Raw genomic sequence first — 15,109 nt, 5'->3', positions numbered from 1 at the left:
CTCTCAACAAGATAAATTTATGCTATTAGATGCAGTCACCACGCTTGTATTTATTATAGATACCTATACCCTTGAACTCGTGTAAACTCTTCCCTGGGACACAATAAATTCTCGGGATCCTCATGAATCATAGACTGATAGGACTTGATAGGATCAGCTGTCCAGACTTCCTACAAAAGCTCTTTTTGTAGCCGCTACTGTTCTATCTCTAGTACATTTAAATGGTCTAAGTTTTCCCGCCGAATTATAAATTCTAACTTATCACAAAACATCGGAAATACAAACGCAGAAGAGTAACATCCGGCTGAGATACATTCAAGGAAGGGTGGGAGGGGAAGGGGGGTGTGACCAAAAGGACTACCTCACACATGTCTCAACTGGGACAGTCTTTCCAATCCTGCGTGGTAGTTTACGAAAATTCAGCTGAGGAGCTGTCATCGAACCTGCTCTGCATTTAGCCCACCAGTTTCTTCTAATTGACAGAAACGGGAAGTACACGTATGACAAAACCCCCATGGCTCATTCTGTGGCTTTTGGGTACACACGCAATGCCAAGATCAGTCCAGCGCTGGCAAGATTATTTCTTCCCACTCTACACTGGGTACTTCTCATAATTCACTAGAAAAAGGTCAAGTGTGATGGGGTAATAGAGGGCAAGCTTAAGATGTGACTCAACATGTTTGTAGACTGTTGTACCTCTTGTGCACTGACAAATTAATACAGAGCATGTTATCAAACACTTCGCTTCAACCAAAATGATCAAAGTGAAAAAAACATACCTAAGAAAAAACACCCAATATACATATTTTGTTACATGTTCTCTTGTTATGTTACAAGAGAAGATTGTAACCGAAACACAACTTGATGTGCAGTTTTTAAAAGTTGTAAAATAAATTCAAAGTTTGCTTTTCAAATGGAGCATCAGAAAATACATAATTGAGAGATTAGTTCCCATAAAAAACCATGATGCTCAGTTAGCACCTTCCATTCCATACTGTCTCTAAACACAGCCGCTCAAGCACAAAAAGTTCTAAAAGCATAACAAAAGTCACCCAAACAAGAAACAATAAATTAATCTGAACCATAGCGGCACCAGGCGGGCACCAAGCCTTCTCATAATAAACAGGGAATCAAAATTAGAAAGAGGATTTCCCGATGCCGGCGTCTTTATGCTACTCCACCATGATTGAAAGCCTTGTGGTAAACTATGAACGGGCACCGCACAAACAAGAAGTTTACACCCATTGAAAATACTCTCTGTTACAGCGCAGATAAGATTCAGCTCAACAAGGCAGGCATGTGCTAAAATACCCCAAGCACTGAAACTAACAGTAACAACGCTCACTTTGCAGAGCTTTTGCAATGAAGTACCTCCCTGCAAGGGATTGACAGACCACACTTTTAAAGAAAGAAAACACACACAAAAAGGGCGGGAACCTGGTTTACAAAACATTGAGTATGGAAAGTAATGAAGAAATGGCAAACAAAATATCAAACAAGAAACTATTCCCGATTCTCAAATCATTGTACACTTCATTTCTTAGCTTTTCATTGCTCCCCTTTTTATGTTATTTACAATATTTTTGGAAGATAATTTTCCGCGAAATAAAAAAACATTCACATAGTCTATGTGTGTAAACAGCAACAACAAAAATTTTTTTTTTTTTTTAACAGTGAAAATACTACATAAGAGCTCATAGAAAGTAAGATTTTATTTAAGTAGGTTTCAATCTCAGAGGTCCAGATTTCAAATGAAGGGCACGGGGGGGGGGGGGGGGTTCAGACATCCATTGGGGGAGGCAAGTGCCCGCCCCTTAGCCCCCTTCAGTTACGTCGCTGAAAGCCGTCTCCACTGTAAGAAAACATCCAAACATTTCTCTGAATGTTTCCAAAGGTTTTGAGAGACAACTGGACAGAGCGAGAAGATATGGCTTTAATATTTAGCAGGACTCAACCGCGACAGTGATGCGCTTCCAGGCAGTAATGACATACATGAATAGACGTTTAATTTGCGACAGCAGATCACATTTTCCCAGCTCAGTGTTGTACATCAGTTTTTTCAAACAAATCAAACTTGCATTGACAATGTGTACGAGTGCATGCTTGACTAATCATTTGGAGATCTTTTAAGGGGAAAAAATGAACGACTTATCTACATGAACTCATACTGTAAATAGCTTTTAAAGAGGCGACACAATATTTGGTATTGGATGAAGATTTTTAGTACCAAAATCAGTAGACGACAGCCTATGCGATGAAAAATTTGTACAAAAATGAGAATACAATCTTCCTATTTCTTCAATACCTTTGTTGGGACTCAGGAGGAGAGGGAAGGGGGGGGGGCAGACAGATCAAATCAACCTTAAAGTGATGACCAGGAATCACATCCAAGTTTATGATACAACATGTGAAGTGTAGTTACAAGTATCAACTTAAGGGGGTTAACATTTTATTTCAAATATCGAGCAATAAAAAGGTATTTTGTACATGATCTGCACAGGATACATTTACAACTATAAGACAATCTAGGAGAATCCCTTCCACATTAATGTAGTGCAGGATACACTGGTCTTTCCCTACAAAGTATGGACAACTTTCAAAACAAGTAAGACAATGTATAAAATGTTGTTGAATGTTCACAAATAACTGTGTCGGGATTTTGGTCTAATGGGGGCCTGGGGGTGGGTAGAGGAAGCCAAGAGGCAACAACTTGGCAGATAGACAAGGGGTATCTGTAGACTGCACCCTGCCGGCCATGTCATGCAAGAAAGGAACATTGCAAAACAACCTCCGCATCTGCACTTTTATCACATAGTATTCTAGTTTCGCGTTTTCTGTTGGTGGAAGAGCGTGCATGTGGGGGTGTTTAAAGGGTTGATAATGACCAGCTGGAGCTGTTTATAACCGGTTGTTTTCAGATACATTTGTGCGAGTAAGCCCACAACCTTGTTCCCAGTAGTGATTGATCTCGCCGTGCCATTTTAGTCCATGAATACGAGGATGCATACTACGCGCACAAATGCATATCTGAAAACTGTCTCAGTCATAAAAGTTGCAACACACGTACAGAGCTCAAGGACGTCAGAAAACGGATAAGAGAAACAATATTAAACATAAAGTGTTGAGCTAAAAAAAGGGTTAAAACAAAATAGAAGTATTTTTGTTTATGCGATCTAATGTGGACTGTCAATGCCTTTAAGTTATTCATACATTTCAACAAGTGAGGAGACCACAAGATAATGACTTACAATGTCTTTCTCCACTTAATCAACAACAACCAAAGTATACATGCAGAGATATGTTTCTGTGATCAAAACTTACTCATTTTCTACTCAAGCTCTTTCCAATAGAATAATCTTGAAATGAACTGTTTGTAAAATATGCAATAAATGACAACTTATTTTTAAAAAAACTAACAAAAACTTACGTTTTGGAGTATCTCGTCGCCTTCTCCTGATTGACCCAGAGAATGCCCGAGCTAGTCGTGATTTAGGTAACGACACAGAAGGGAGTTTAGTCATACTTTTGCTTTTGCACACACAAGCACAGGCACAAAACATGGTCCAAATCATCTGTGAAACAACTTGTTTCAGATTCCCCTAACAGGAGCTGGAGCCAAACTGTTGTACTTTCCTGAGAAAAACCTCCTCTCGTGCCCTCATAAACAAAGGTGCCAGGCTTACTCTCTAAGCCAAAGGGTAACGTTCCACACAGCACACACTCCGCAGCAGTTGGCCAAATTAAAATCACGGGGGAAACTGTAGATTTTTGATAAATATAACTCTGCAGCCTAATGAGTTGTATTTATAGTCTTGAAGAAAGTGTGTGTCTACACATAGCTTTGCCAGCCTCACTGGTAGGGTAACCGTGACTGTCTGTTGACCTTATGGATTCGTCAGGGCTGACAACAGACAGACCTGGGACCCACACTGACTACAGCAGTCAGCTTCTTTCGACTCAACACTAGGCTGACCTAGGCACTCACAAAATGACGCACTTCCCGTCATAATGTACCATTCATCCCATAAAATCCCTTTATGTTTGATAAGATAATGAGCGTGACTAGAGGCATGCACGCACACCTACAGACCTACGAGCTTTTGTGCCCTCAGTGCCAACGTTACGTGAACATTGCTCACAATCAATATATTTTCAGCTCTGAGCTAATCTCAGGGGTATATTTCCCCCTATTTCCCACCTATGTGCAAAAACGATATTTAATGACAGTTTGTCCAATGGGTTCACTCTATCAGCCAAGTAAATTTCCATGAATTCTAAAAACAGAATTATTTTCTCAAGCTGCAAAAGTACGTCAGTCATTAAGGATAAAAAACATTTGCTAATCGATGTTTCATGCACACTGGAGAGTTAAAACCACAATAGGGAGAATATTAAAAAAAATAATTGCAAATGGCAAACTTACATTGTTGAACATATATTCAGACAATTTTGAGAACAATTTACATGTACTTGATCCCTTTCTAGTGCAAGCTAGTCCAACTCCATCTTTGCCAATTTGTGTGGAGCGCTTTTTTCGCATTCATGACTTTCATTTTATGCATTGAAAGCTCTGGGCTCACTCCAAGTCAGCCAAGGCACTTTAAAAGAACCTTTAAGGATTTTCTAGGACTACCATAGATTCTCATTGACCTATCCAGCTTGAGATAAGCCACACCCCCTTACATGGCCACCTGAGGGCGATTATAGTCAGCAGGCATCAAGAACTGAGCAAATGAGCTTTGGATGAGCAACATAGTTAAGCCCCCAAACCTTTTCAGTGAATCCATGTGATTCCAAAATCCATGTGATTGATTAGCAACAGGGTTAAGCACACAGTTTATTTGCATAATCCATGCGATTTCTGTCATAAACTTTAGATTATCATACTAATTTCTGGTGTACATAATTTTATTCATTAAAGAATCGGTGCAGGATATTCAAAATTGAGAAGTGTACTTAGAATTTGGAATTAATTATTGCAGATTGCAAGAAATTAGGAAAAAAGGGTCAACTGATGATATCTAAGGTTATGATGAGTGGGATGGAGACAAAACCACCTCAGCTTTATCACAAATACAACTTTGATATTGGAGAGGGAAAAGGGAGGAAACTTCAACAAAACTTTTCAGTTTTCTTTGTCACTGAAATCAAGGCTATATTAGACGAAATCAAGGCCAAATTTCATGGCTCTGCTTACCACCAAATTATGCGCTTAGGATCAACATTCTTGAGCAAGCGCCAAATTTCTATGCTAGCTGTGTAAGCAAAGTATACCTAGTAACATGGAATACACAAGAACAAGCAAAAATTCCTTGCAAAGCGGTGAAATTTGAAGACGTAAAGGTAAGGTTATTGCTTTGTTTTTTCAACGTTGCTGATTTTTATGCATTATTACTAAAAAAGATACAATAAAAGCTGATTGCGGTGTCTACTTGTTGAGAAAACAACCAAAAATGAGGGTACTTTCACATCCACATTTGATGATACAACGTGATTAATATGCTTGTACCTGATGGAACTCCAGGACAAATCAAAATATGTAAATAACAAATTCCTAAAGTATTGTAGTGTACCTACTGGAAGACCGCCATTTTATTCCCCTCTTCCACAAGAACAAGAAAGAAAAAAACATAATTATTCCAAAAGACCTAAGGGCAAAGGGGTTTCCTCACTATGGAGATAAGGGGAACTGGTGCATATAATTGAATTTTAATATTGTATGTAGCACAGAAAAAAAAGGTTTTTGAAGAATCACTTGCTAGGTGTGCTGAGTGAGAGCCACAGCATAAACGGCCAAGAAATAAGCATTTTTCGTAGGAGTCTAATCAAGGAGTAGTTATGTTCAGGCATTTTAAAACAAGCTCCCTGGGGAGAATACAACCCGGGCAACCATGGTGCTCCAAAGGCTTCTTCATACACAATATCAACCTCTACTCTTGCAGGTACCCATTTATACCCCCTGGTTGAAGAGAAGAAATTAAGTATCTTGCTAAAGGACACAAGCGTCACGACCCAAGACTCCGCTGACTTTAACCACTAGAAGTTCAATTTGATGCTCTGTAAACCACTTGGCCATAAACTTTCTCCAATTCGTATGATGTGGCACCAAATAAATGGAGATTACCTTCTTTAATAACATGACTTACATGTAAGCAATGTTCAAAGGGCATACCTTTGCAGGCCTTGAACTCCGCACTTAAAGGGGCATCGCAATTTCTCTCCAGTAAGGGGCACTCAGTTCTATGAGGAAAATGTTAACTTGAATTGCAAGTTTGCAGATTGCACCCCAGTAAAAGCACATGGCACCACAGCAATTGCTATGGGTGCCGTGGGTTATTTTGAGGCGTGACTTTGGAGTAAACAATGAATCTTTTAAAAGTTTTATGAACAGTTGGTTGTTGACACCTGTGTTTTGCAAAGTTTCTCTCATATTATTGCAACACAAATACACAGCACTATGATTAATACACCATGATGGGGAACGTTCTTAACAGCTTGTTCCTGGGCAATGAGCCAATATTATCAGGTTATTCTTAGAACCACTGAATCCTGTTTTGATGAAGACTGAACATGTGGATATTTTTTCTCTTTTTTTTTTTTCTCGATCCAATGTGAGCGATTGTTGGCACAGGTTCTTTTACGTTATTTATATTGACAGAAAAATCCAACCCACACTAACCAACATAGTTTGACAATTCTCAAAGTAGACTGCCAACAGTTCCCAAAAGAATTGTTGCTTTTTATCAGAGGAATTTGTGCACAGCATACCAACATTTTCCCCATTCACTATCTCCCAAGCACAAGCAAAGACTCAAGTGTTCTGTGAATGTTTACATTCAAAAGAAAAACGTACTTGATCTTCTAGAGAGCTCTTGAGAAAAATCTTGAAACATGGCCCAATTTACAAGGCCTTATAAATTTACCTTTCAGTTTTACAAACTCCACAAAAAAACATTGTTGCTTCTTTATGAGCCTTGGAAAGTGAAACTAAAAGATAAGATTTTTCGACTTTCCATCACACAGTGTTAAGTCGACCATCTGTAAGCCGGGTTCATAGTTTCTGTGTATGTGATCTGTATTTTGACGTCACAAATTCGCAAGGAATAATTCGCAACAGCAAAACATTCACTGCTAAATAAGCCATGTGGCATCAACATTCGCGGGAAGTATGAAACAGGTAGTTATAGTAATTGTTTTAACTTAAACTAATGTGTTTTGTGTCAATACTGCAACTTTTGGAGTTCTTTCAAATTCCTTGCAGGATTGGTTGGTGAACCACTTGGCTGAGTAGAAAAATTAAACAATTGTCCAGCTCAAAACCCAGACCCAAGTATGACATTTGCGGAATGAGCAATGTCACATCACATAATGAGCAAAAAGGTATTCTTATTTCATCATCTCTGACTTGATCGCTGCGTTCCACTGCATTGCTCTAAAGCATATATTTGACTCTTCAAACCTTCGACGGTAGCCAATTTACAGTTTGGACAAGAAAACAAAGACTGTCTTCTGATTATGAAGTTTTAACTTATTGTATGTTTAGGATGTTATGTCATGGTAACTGATGTAGACCCTGGCCAGGAATCTTTGAGAGGGCATTTTCATTCTGTATCCGAGTTTTGGATGTTAGACGAGGGTCCTCAGAATGTTTTTCTCTTTTTTTCTTTAGGAGGAATTCTTAATGGTTTGATCTTTATGATTTCTTTATAATTTGTTCTGAAGTTAAAAGAACACAAATTTATTTTGATCGATTGATTTTTCATTTATTTATTATTATTTTTATTTTTTATAATTTTTTGGGGGGAGCATAATATTGTAAAAAAAAAGAAAAAAAAAGGTCATAGACTAGGCCTATGCATTGGACTAACTATTCTCTCAAAGCCCCCATTAAAGCCATTTTACCGAAAGTGTCCAATGGCTTTAAAACAAACTTTTCAAAACTAAAAAATGAGAAAATTTATCAAACTCAATTACCTTTATAATATGACAATGGTAGTGACTTTGATTACACCAAAAAACATTGGTCAATAGTGTTTTGTTGTCTTCCTTCTGAAAAATACATCACTGAATGGTTCGCCTCGAAATTGCGTGGTTTTCCTTCTACTGTGCGAACTAACATGGTCGGCCATTTATGGGAGTCAAAATGTTGACCCCCATAAATGGCCGACGTGTTAGTCAACGAGGTAAAAGGAAAACCACGCAATTTCGAGGCATGTTTGTGTGGATCATTGTATTCTACTTTTACATCTTTCTACCCATATGGAATTTATAAAAAACGGTTACAAACGCTTTTCAAAGACCAACTCGACCGATCCAAGGCAACGTGTTCCTTTAACATTCTGAGTATGAAAAGTGAAAGGTTTTTCCTGTTCAAACTCTCTATCAGTCACATGAATTGATGTGTAATTTTTATCTTTACTCTTGTTTTTTATTATGATGTCTTGATGTATTATTTTCCTGGCAGCACTTACCTTTTGGTTTCAATGTTTGTACAAGTCGTCAAGATTAGCCTGAAAGTTGTCTGCAAGCTCAAACTTCATAATGAGGCACATGCCTCCTACTGAGCTGAAATGAAAACAAGAACAACTCACTGATAAAAGTAGGGTCATCGTTTGGTTTTTGTCAACGTTATGCTGATTTATAGTTTCAGTTGACTATAATAAGCGATGATGGAAGCTTTACATGGTGTGAATAATAAGAATAAACTATTAATAATAAACAAATCTGCTGAAGAGGAGCAGAGTATGCTGTTTGAAGTTTTTAGACCAAACCAGCTCTTTTCAGAGCCAACACTCCCTCAAAAGACCATGGTTGTCCCCACAAGCTTATAGGTTATTCTCAGTGTCTACTTGTTGACAAAACAGCAACAAAAATGTATTGGTAATTTCACCAAGAATCGATGAACCCATTCGAGCATTCATCTTCTTCTTCTTTTTTTTTCATTTAAAATACACACTTATTTACTTTACACTTTACTATAATTGCTTTTCAGCGCCCAGGGGTATAAATGGGTAGAGGTTGATATCGTGAATAAAAAAGCCTTCTGAGCGCCAAGGCAGCTCAGGGCTGTATACTCCCCCAGGGTGGCTGAAAAAGATTAAAAAGGGATGCTATTGTTCAAATGACCAGGACACTAATGTAAAACGCATTGATACGTTTTATTGTGAAATGCGCTTTATAAGAATTTGTTGTTATTGTTAATTTGTTGTTACTTATAAATCAAAAATCTTCAGATAAAATGTGTCAATGGTTGTTGGTCTACCAGTGACAAATTGGGTGACACAACTTTAGAGCGATTTACACAATGTGTACAATTTAAAATCATCCATTTTTTTCAGGAGAACCATCACAACTAAAAACTACCATGCTCTCAACAAATAATGGGTGGGGGTTTTCCTCAAAGGCAGTGCAAATAACATCATGTCCTGTGAAATGTGGTTTCATAAAATGCACAAAAAATTAAATTAAAAACATATTTTCTGTCTTTCAAGGTGAATAGTACCAGCACCTGCTTTGAAACCTGGTAAGCTTTGAATTAAAAAAAAACTCTAAATTGAATTATCCTTACCTACCAGTCTTTTATCAAAAATGAAGTTCAATATTGTCAACATTTATGCTGCCATAATAAATTCTGTTTGATCAGTTTTATTATCTTGAAAACAACCCTTGCATAAAAATTGACACCAAGACAAATAAAAGCCTACTGCCTGCATTTATTTTTTGTGGGGGCAGCAAACTCACAAAAAGTAAACATACGGGTAGAAATGTGTTTGCCAACTTAACGCTATTTTGAAGGAAAACAACCTCAAGTTCAAACTAATTCCCTGCTGGATCATTTGATGACTGTTTGGCCTCACTATTCGGCACTGACACTTGTTATTTACACTGATCACTAACGCTTTGTGCCCAAAGTAGTTGATATCAGTTGTTAGTCCTTGCAGTGTCCAGACAGATTAGGATGGCCCAATTTAGCGAGTATACTCTTGTATTGGTTACAATGCACAACACAACCTTCAAAATGATCTTTGTGATTTTCAGTTTTGGATGTCAATTTGGAACTTGTGAATGCCTTGTCTGCAGTCTTAATTTCTATAATTTTTATTTATAAGTTTTTTAAGAACTAGTTTACAGCTTAAAACATGTACAGACACTGCTACACACAGAAAACTTTGCAACAACACAAATTTGTTACCAGCCAAACTACAAATAGCTTTTTGTTTAGCTAAGCAAATATTTAGGCAGGGAACCAGTAAAATGCAATATAACATTATTACACAATTGTCATAATGTTCCCTGGTTCCCTGCCTACCTATATTTGCTGAGCTAAATATCAGTAATTTAAAGCAACATTTTTTGGTTGGTGCTGATCGGGAGATTTTGTTTTTGACGACGGATGATTCTTTGACGGTTTTTCAGCCAAATGTAGTTTTCAGCACAACCCTGACAACTAAGATTCATCCCAACTGTCGTATAAAGTGAGGAATGACCGTCCTTAAAGCCGACGCATGCGCAGTTGACGGCAAAATGTCATCATTACCGTGGCAGAACCATCCGTCATTGAAAATGAAAACTCCGTAAACAACGGCCAGCCACCAAATTTCGACTCAGTGAATTTTCATACAGCTGTTAAGCAGAAAATACTGCCTGACAAATTTCTTTGCTAAGCAAGAATCTAGTGGGGCACCAGTCACAACAATGTAAACTTAATTTAATTTTGGCTGGTTACCTATTCCTGTTTTATAAGCTTTTCTTTGCTAAGCAAGTTTTTGTGCTTACAGGCACAGCCATAAAGGCTGGTTACCTATTCCTGTTTTATAAGCTTTTCTTTGCTAAGCAAGTTTTTGTGCTTACAGGCACAAGCCCAGCCATAAAGGCTGGGCTTACTGCAAAATTGTGCGCTTACATCACCCTGTAAACATGCTAAGCACAGAAATATCTTGCTTAGCAGAAACCAGTTACCCAACCAATACTCCCTATCAGTTTATATTGTTGGGACGGTGCCCCACTCAACTTTTGCTTAGCAAAGAAATTCGCAGTATTTTCTGCTATAATATAGTTGTGGGCCCTGGTCATCACACTTTTGCTAAAACATTCGTAGCAATTAATAATAATAAATAAAAAAAAAATAAAAATTTGTAAATTGCAACCGAAAGAAGTGAACCATTTAGAACACTCCAAACAACGGCAGCGTGTGCGCAATATGCTATGCGTGCACGGCGGGTATCGTAAGCGTCCAGCGCGCCCGCGCTTCCGCGTAAACACTCCTTTTACAAAATGGTTTAGTCCAACTCGGTCGTGGCTCGGCAGTTCAGCAAGCGAGTAGGCTAATGCCCGCGTGTACAGCGCCGGTGACCAAAAAATAAAGCGTTAAGCATATTGAGAAGTTAAAAAACGTGCGATGCGCCAGAAAAACAGCAGTGAGTACCGAGCAGAAAATTTCATTTTTTAAAAATGTTTTTTAGTTTAACTCAACAAAAAGGCAATACAAGCATCTTAAATGTATATTGAGTGTGTTGGATAAGTTTTGGTTGTGTAGTACATAAGAAACTTCAGTTATTGATGGCTAGCGGTCGTAAAACTTTCATCTATCAACGCCGATTTGAACAACGTATCAGCATTTAATAAGGAGGCCCAAAATTTTAGACTCCTATAAGGCTCACGGGTGAGCCTTATAGTTTCTAGAAGTATTCCAGGGTATAATTATAGAATACAGGGCCACTCCAGGGTTAGGGTTAGGGTTAGGGTTAGGCCAGGGTTACTCCTAGAACTATTTCGGTTTCGTCCGGCTATCGTCTCCCGTAACCGATAGCCGGACGAAACCGAAGTAGTTCTAGGAGTAGGCCAGGGTTATTAGGGTTAGGGTTGTCGGCGAGTGTGGCCCTGTGTCCTATATATTCACCCAGGGGTATAAATGGGTACCTGCGAGGGTAGAGGTTGATATTGTGAATGAAAAGCTTTCGGAGCGCCACGGCAGCTCGGGGCTGTATACTCCCTAATGGGAGCTGAGAAAGATTAAAGGGATGTTTATTGGCCCAATGACCAGGGGACTAATGTAAAGCGCATTGATACAGTTTATTGTGAAATGCGCTATATAAGAACTTGTTATTATTATTATTATTATTATATAGTATCCTCCCCTTACCAGTTTTCACGCTATTATGCCTTTTTCTTTGAATTGGGAAAAAAATAATGATGCCTTTTATCAACCGATGCCCTAATTACCTTCTTTTGTTAATATGAAGTATGCAAACATATATTAAAACTTGATGGACATTGAAATGTTCACACTACACACCTATCTTCGATGACTTCAACTGGCCCCATTTGTTTTGAGTTTTTCCTGTTTTCACAGCAAACAAGAACGCATGGTTTCCCGGTGAAGCCATACATGGAAGAAACATCTACAGTGGCTACAAGTGTTCTTTGAGACTCTGTGTATGACATTATAGCCAACAGTTGTCTTTGTTTTATTCAAATATTTTTTAATGAAATTTTAAAATTACCATGGTAATTTGCAAAAAATAACAAAAATAAACAATTTAATAAAAAGTGTGAATAATCATTGGCTTTCAAATCGATTTTCATTTATTTTTCCCCCTTTTTTTTTGCTTAAAATTTATAATAAAGCGTATAAATTAACAGTGATAATTGAATCAACAAGCTGATCGTTTAAATTTTAATATTAATAATAATATTGATCTGAGAGTTAAAAACAAAATCTCAAAAAATATTAGAAAATGATATAAGGCACATGGCTTCTTTAAGCCTCTGTATTTTTTTTTCCAGAATGCTCAGCCAAATATTCAGTCACATTATTTGATCATCATGAATTGTGAATTGAAATAGTGTTTGATGAAACTTTTTCGGTGGGCAAATATTTTTATATGGCCTCAACATTATGACATAAACTGCGCCAATAAAGTATCTAAACACTTACAAATAGTCAGATTTATCGGAACCTGAATTAGTATGCCAAAGAATAATTATTCATTTCTATTCACCGTTAATTTGTGCACATTTTGACACATGTTATGTTGCGCTACGATGTTGTTGGGTGGATTTATGGGCACTTGAGTGGCTTAAGGTCGAATTTCAAAAGTTGCAAAAGCCCCTATTCACCCCAATTCCAGAAGGGAACTCACACAAGCCTCACACACAGACAAAATCAAGACAAAAGACACAAACTCGTTTCGTTTACTTGACCATGAAATTTATGGCCGTATCTTTAACTCTAAAACTGCTGATATCCTGTCCTCAATACTTGGTGTGTCCTCCATCACTGTTAACGGCAAGGAGTCGTCTTCTCATACTCCAAACGAGACATCTGATCTGTCCCTGGTCAATCCCCTGCCATTTCCTGATCAGGATGCGTCGCAATCCCTCGAGAGTGGTGTCAGGCTTGATGGACTTGTTCACTTTCTTCTGCTGCAGAAGTCACACTCGGGCGGCCACTCCTTGGCAGGTTGTCCACATTTCCCTGAGCTTGGTAGCCATTCCACCATTTTACTGACCGTCGCTGGTGACGTTCCAACTTGATGAGCTGCAGCTCGAATCGACATACCGGCTTCTATCAAACCAACGATTCGTCCTCTTTCCTGTTTGGTCAGTTGAGCCATCTTTCCTGTTATCTTGAAACACCTTTCCCTGTCTTACCATAATCAGGGATTCTGGCTCTTAACCCATTTTGTTGTATGCCTCCCATCTTTGACCCCTTTGCTTGGTTACTGACAATTATTGCTGATGTTCATCGCAACTGATTTATCCAAAACGCGACAAACAAATCATTTATAAAGGGCGGGCAAAAGAAACGCTGATCTTACTCGTCACAATACAACGATTTAGCTTGAATAGGGGCTTTTGCAACTTTTGAAATTCGACCTTAAGCCACTCAAGTGTCCATAAATCCACTAAACAACATCGTAGCGCAACATAAGATGTGTCAAAATGTGCAGAAATTAACGGTGAATAGAAATGAATAATTATTTTTTAGCATACTATTTCAGGTTCCGATATATCTGACCATTTGTAAGTGTTTAGATACTTTATTGGCGCAGTTTATTTTTGTACCTTGTAGAAATGCCTAAAATACCAAACTTTTTGCATTTACAAGTGCAAATATCCAGTGGACCCTTACGTGTTTCTAAGTTTTGGTCAAGGGAGAGGAGACTCTTTGCTTGGCAAATAAAACCACACAATTTTTATCTAGGGACTGTTTACATCGCGCACAGAGAGGTAAAAGATTTGCCACGATTTCAGGGACACCTCGAAAACAGGACCTCCTACAGTTACTCCGAAAATCCGAGTCTACCTTCTTTCTTAAGTGAAACGAGAAAAAAACTTACACTTACAGTTCATTTAAATTACCATGTGGTGCACCATGGATGCACTCCACCGTGAAGATCCATACCTTGGCATAGAATGTGTACTGAAGCCATGCATATCACACTGCTGCTGGAGGAAGCAAAAAGACGAGTTCGCCAGTGTGATTCTTCTGTGTCCACTCTGTTTTTCAGATTGGTCCTGGTAGTGGTAGGCAGCAAATGCTCTCCCAGCAGATTATTACCTCTGTGTTTGCGCTCTAAACCGGAACCCAGCTCTGAATTGCAACAGTGTTGTTGTTATTCAACCTATTATGAATATCATAACCATGTCATAACTAACTACTGTGAAGAATTACAAAGTCGCGTGGCAATGTTTACTTTGTAACACAATGCATGCAATGTGCAGTCAATCTGCTGCATGCATGCATTGTTATCACAAATTTTCCGCCAGTCAGCAGCTGTTTCACACAATATAGCGCCCTCTCGCGTCCTATCTACAGAGCTCTCAACTCGTTATCTTTCTGCAAGAGTTTTTTCATTTGTTCAAGCCTTCGAGAATGACTCTGCTAGGGTCGAAACGTCAGGCCATTAACTATTTCTTTGCATTCATATCATGGGTCCTTTTGTTTGGTGAGCAGTTTGCAACAGCTATTTTTTTCCCTCCAGATCTTTATAATGCAGAAAAAAAGGATGATCGAGAAGACAGTCGGTCTGACTGCCTTTAGATAAGTAAGGTTCACTTTCACTTCGAGTAAAGTAGTCAAAAGAAGTCATAGGGTGAATCAAAA

The 15,109-nt window shown here is 38.4% G+C and overlaps 1 protein-coding gene across 1 annotated transcript in view; it reads right to left on the bottom strand.

The window, feature by feature from the left end:
- Positions 1-3,608, bottom strand: part of LOC139954220 (ras guanyl-releasing protein 3-like) — a 66,216-nt gene extending 62,608 nt beyond the window's left edge. Inside the window, exon 1 of the mRNA XM_071953942.1 lies at positions 3,428-3,608. Within this exon, the coding sequence (XP_071810043.1) occupies positions 3,428-3,572 (145 nt within the window). The 5' untranslated portion in view covers positions 3,573-3,608. The remainder of the gene's footprint in view (positions 1-3,427) is intronic.
- Between the last annotated feature and the right edge of the window lie 11,501 nt (positions 3,609-15,109).

The sequence above is a fragment of the Asterias amurensis genome, chromosome 1 (assembly GCF_032118995.1).
Source record: "Asterias amurensis chromosome 1, ASM3211899v1".
NCBI lineage: Eukaryota > Metazoa > Echinodermata > Asteroidea > Forcipulatida > Asteriidae > Asterias > Asterias amurensis.
The sequence above is the reverse complement of the archived record's forward strand: the minus strand, read 5'-3'. Positions and strand labels throughout refer to the sequence as shown.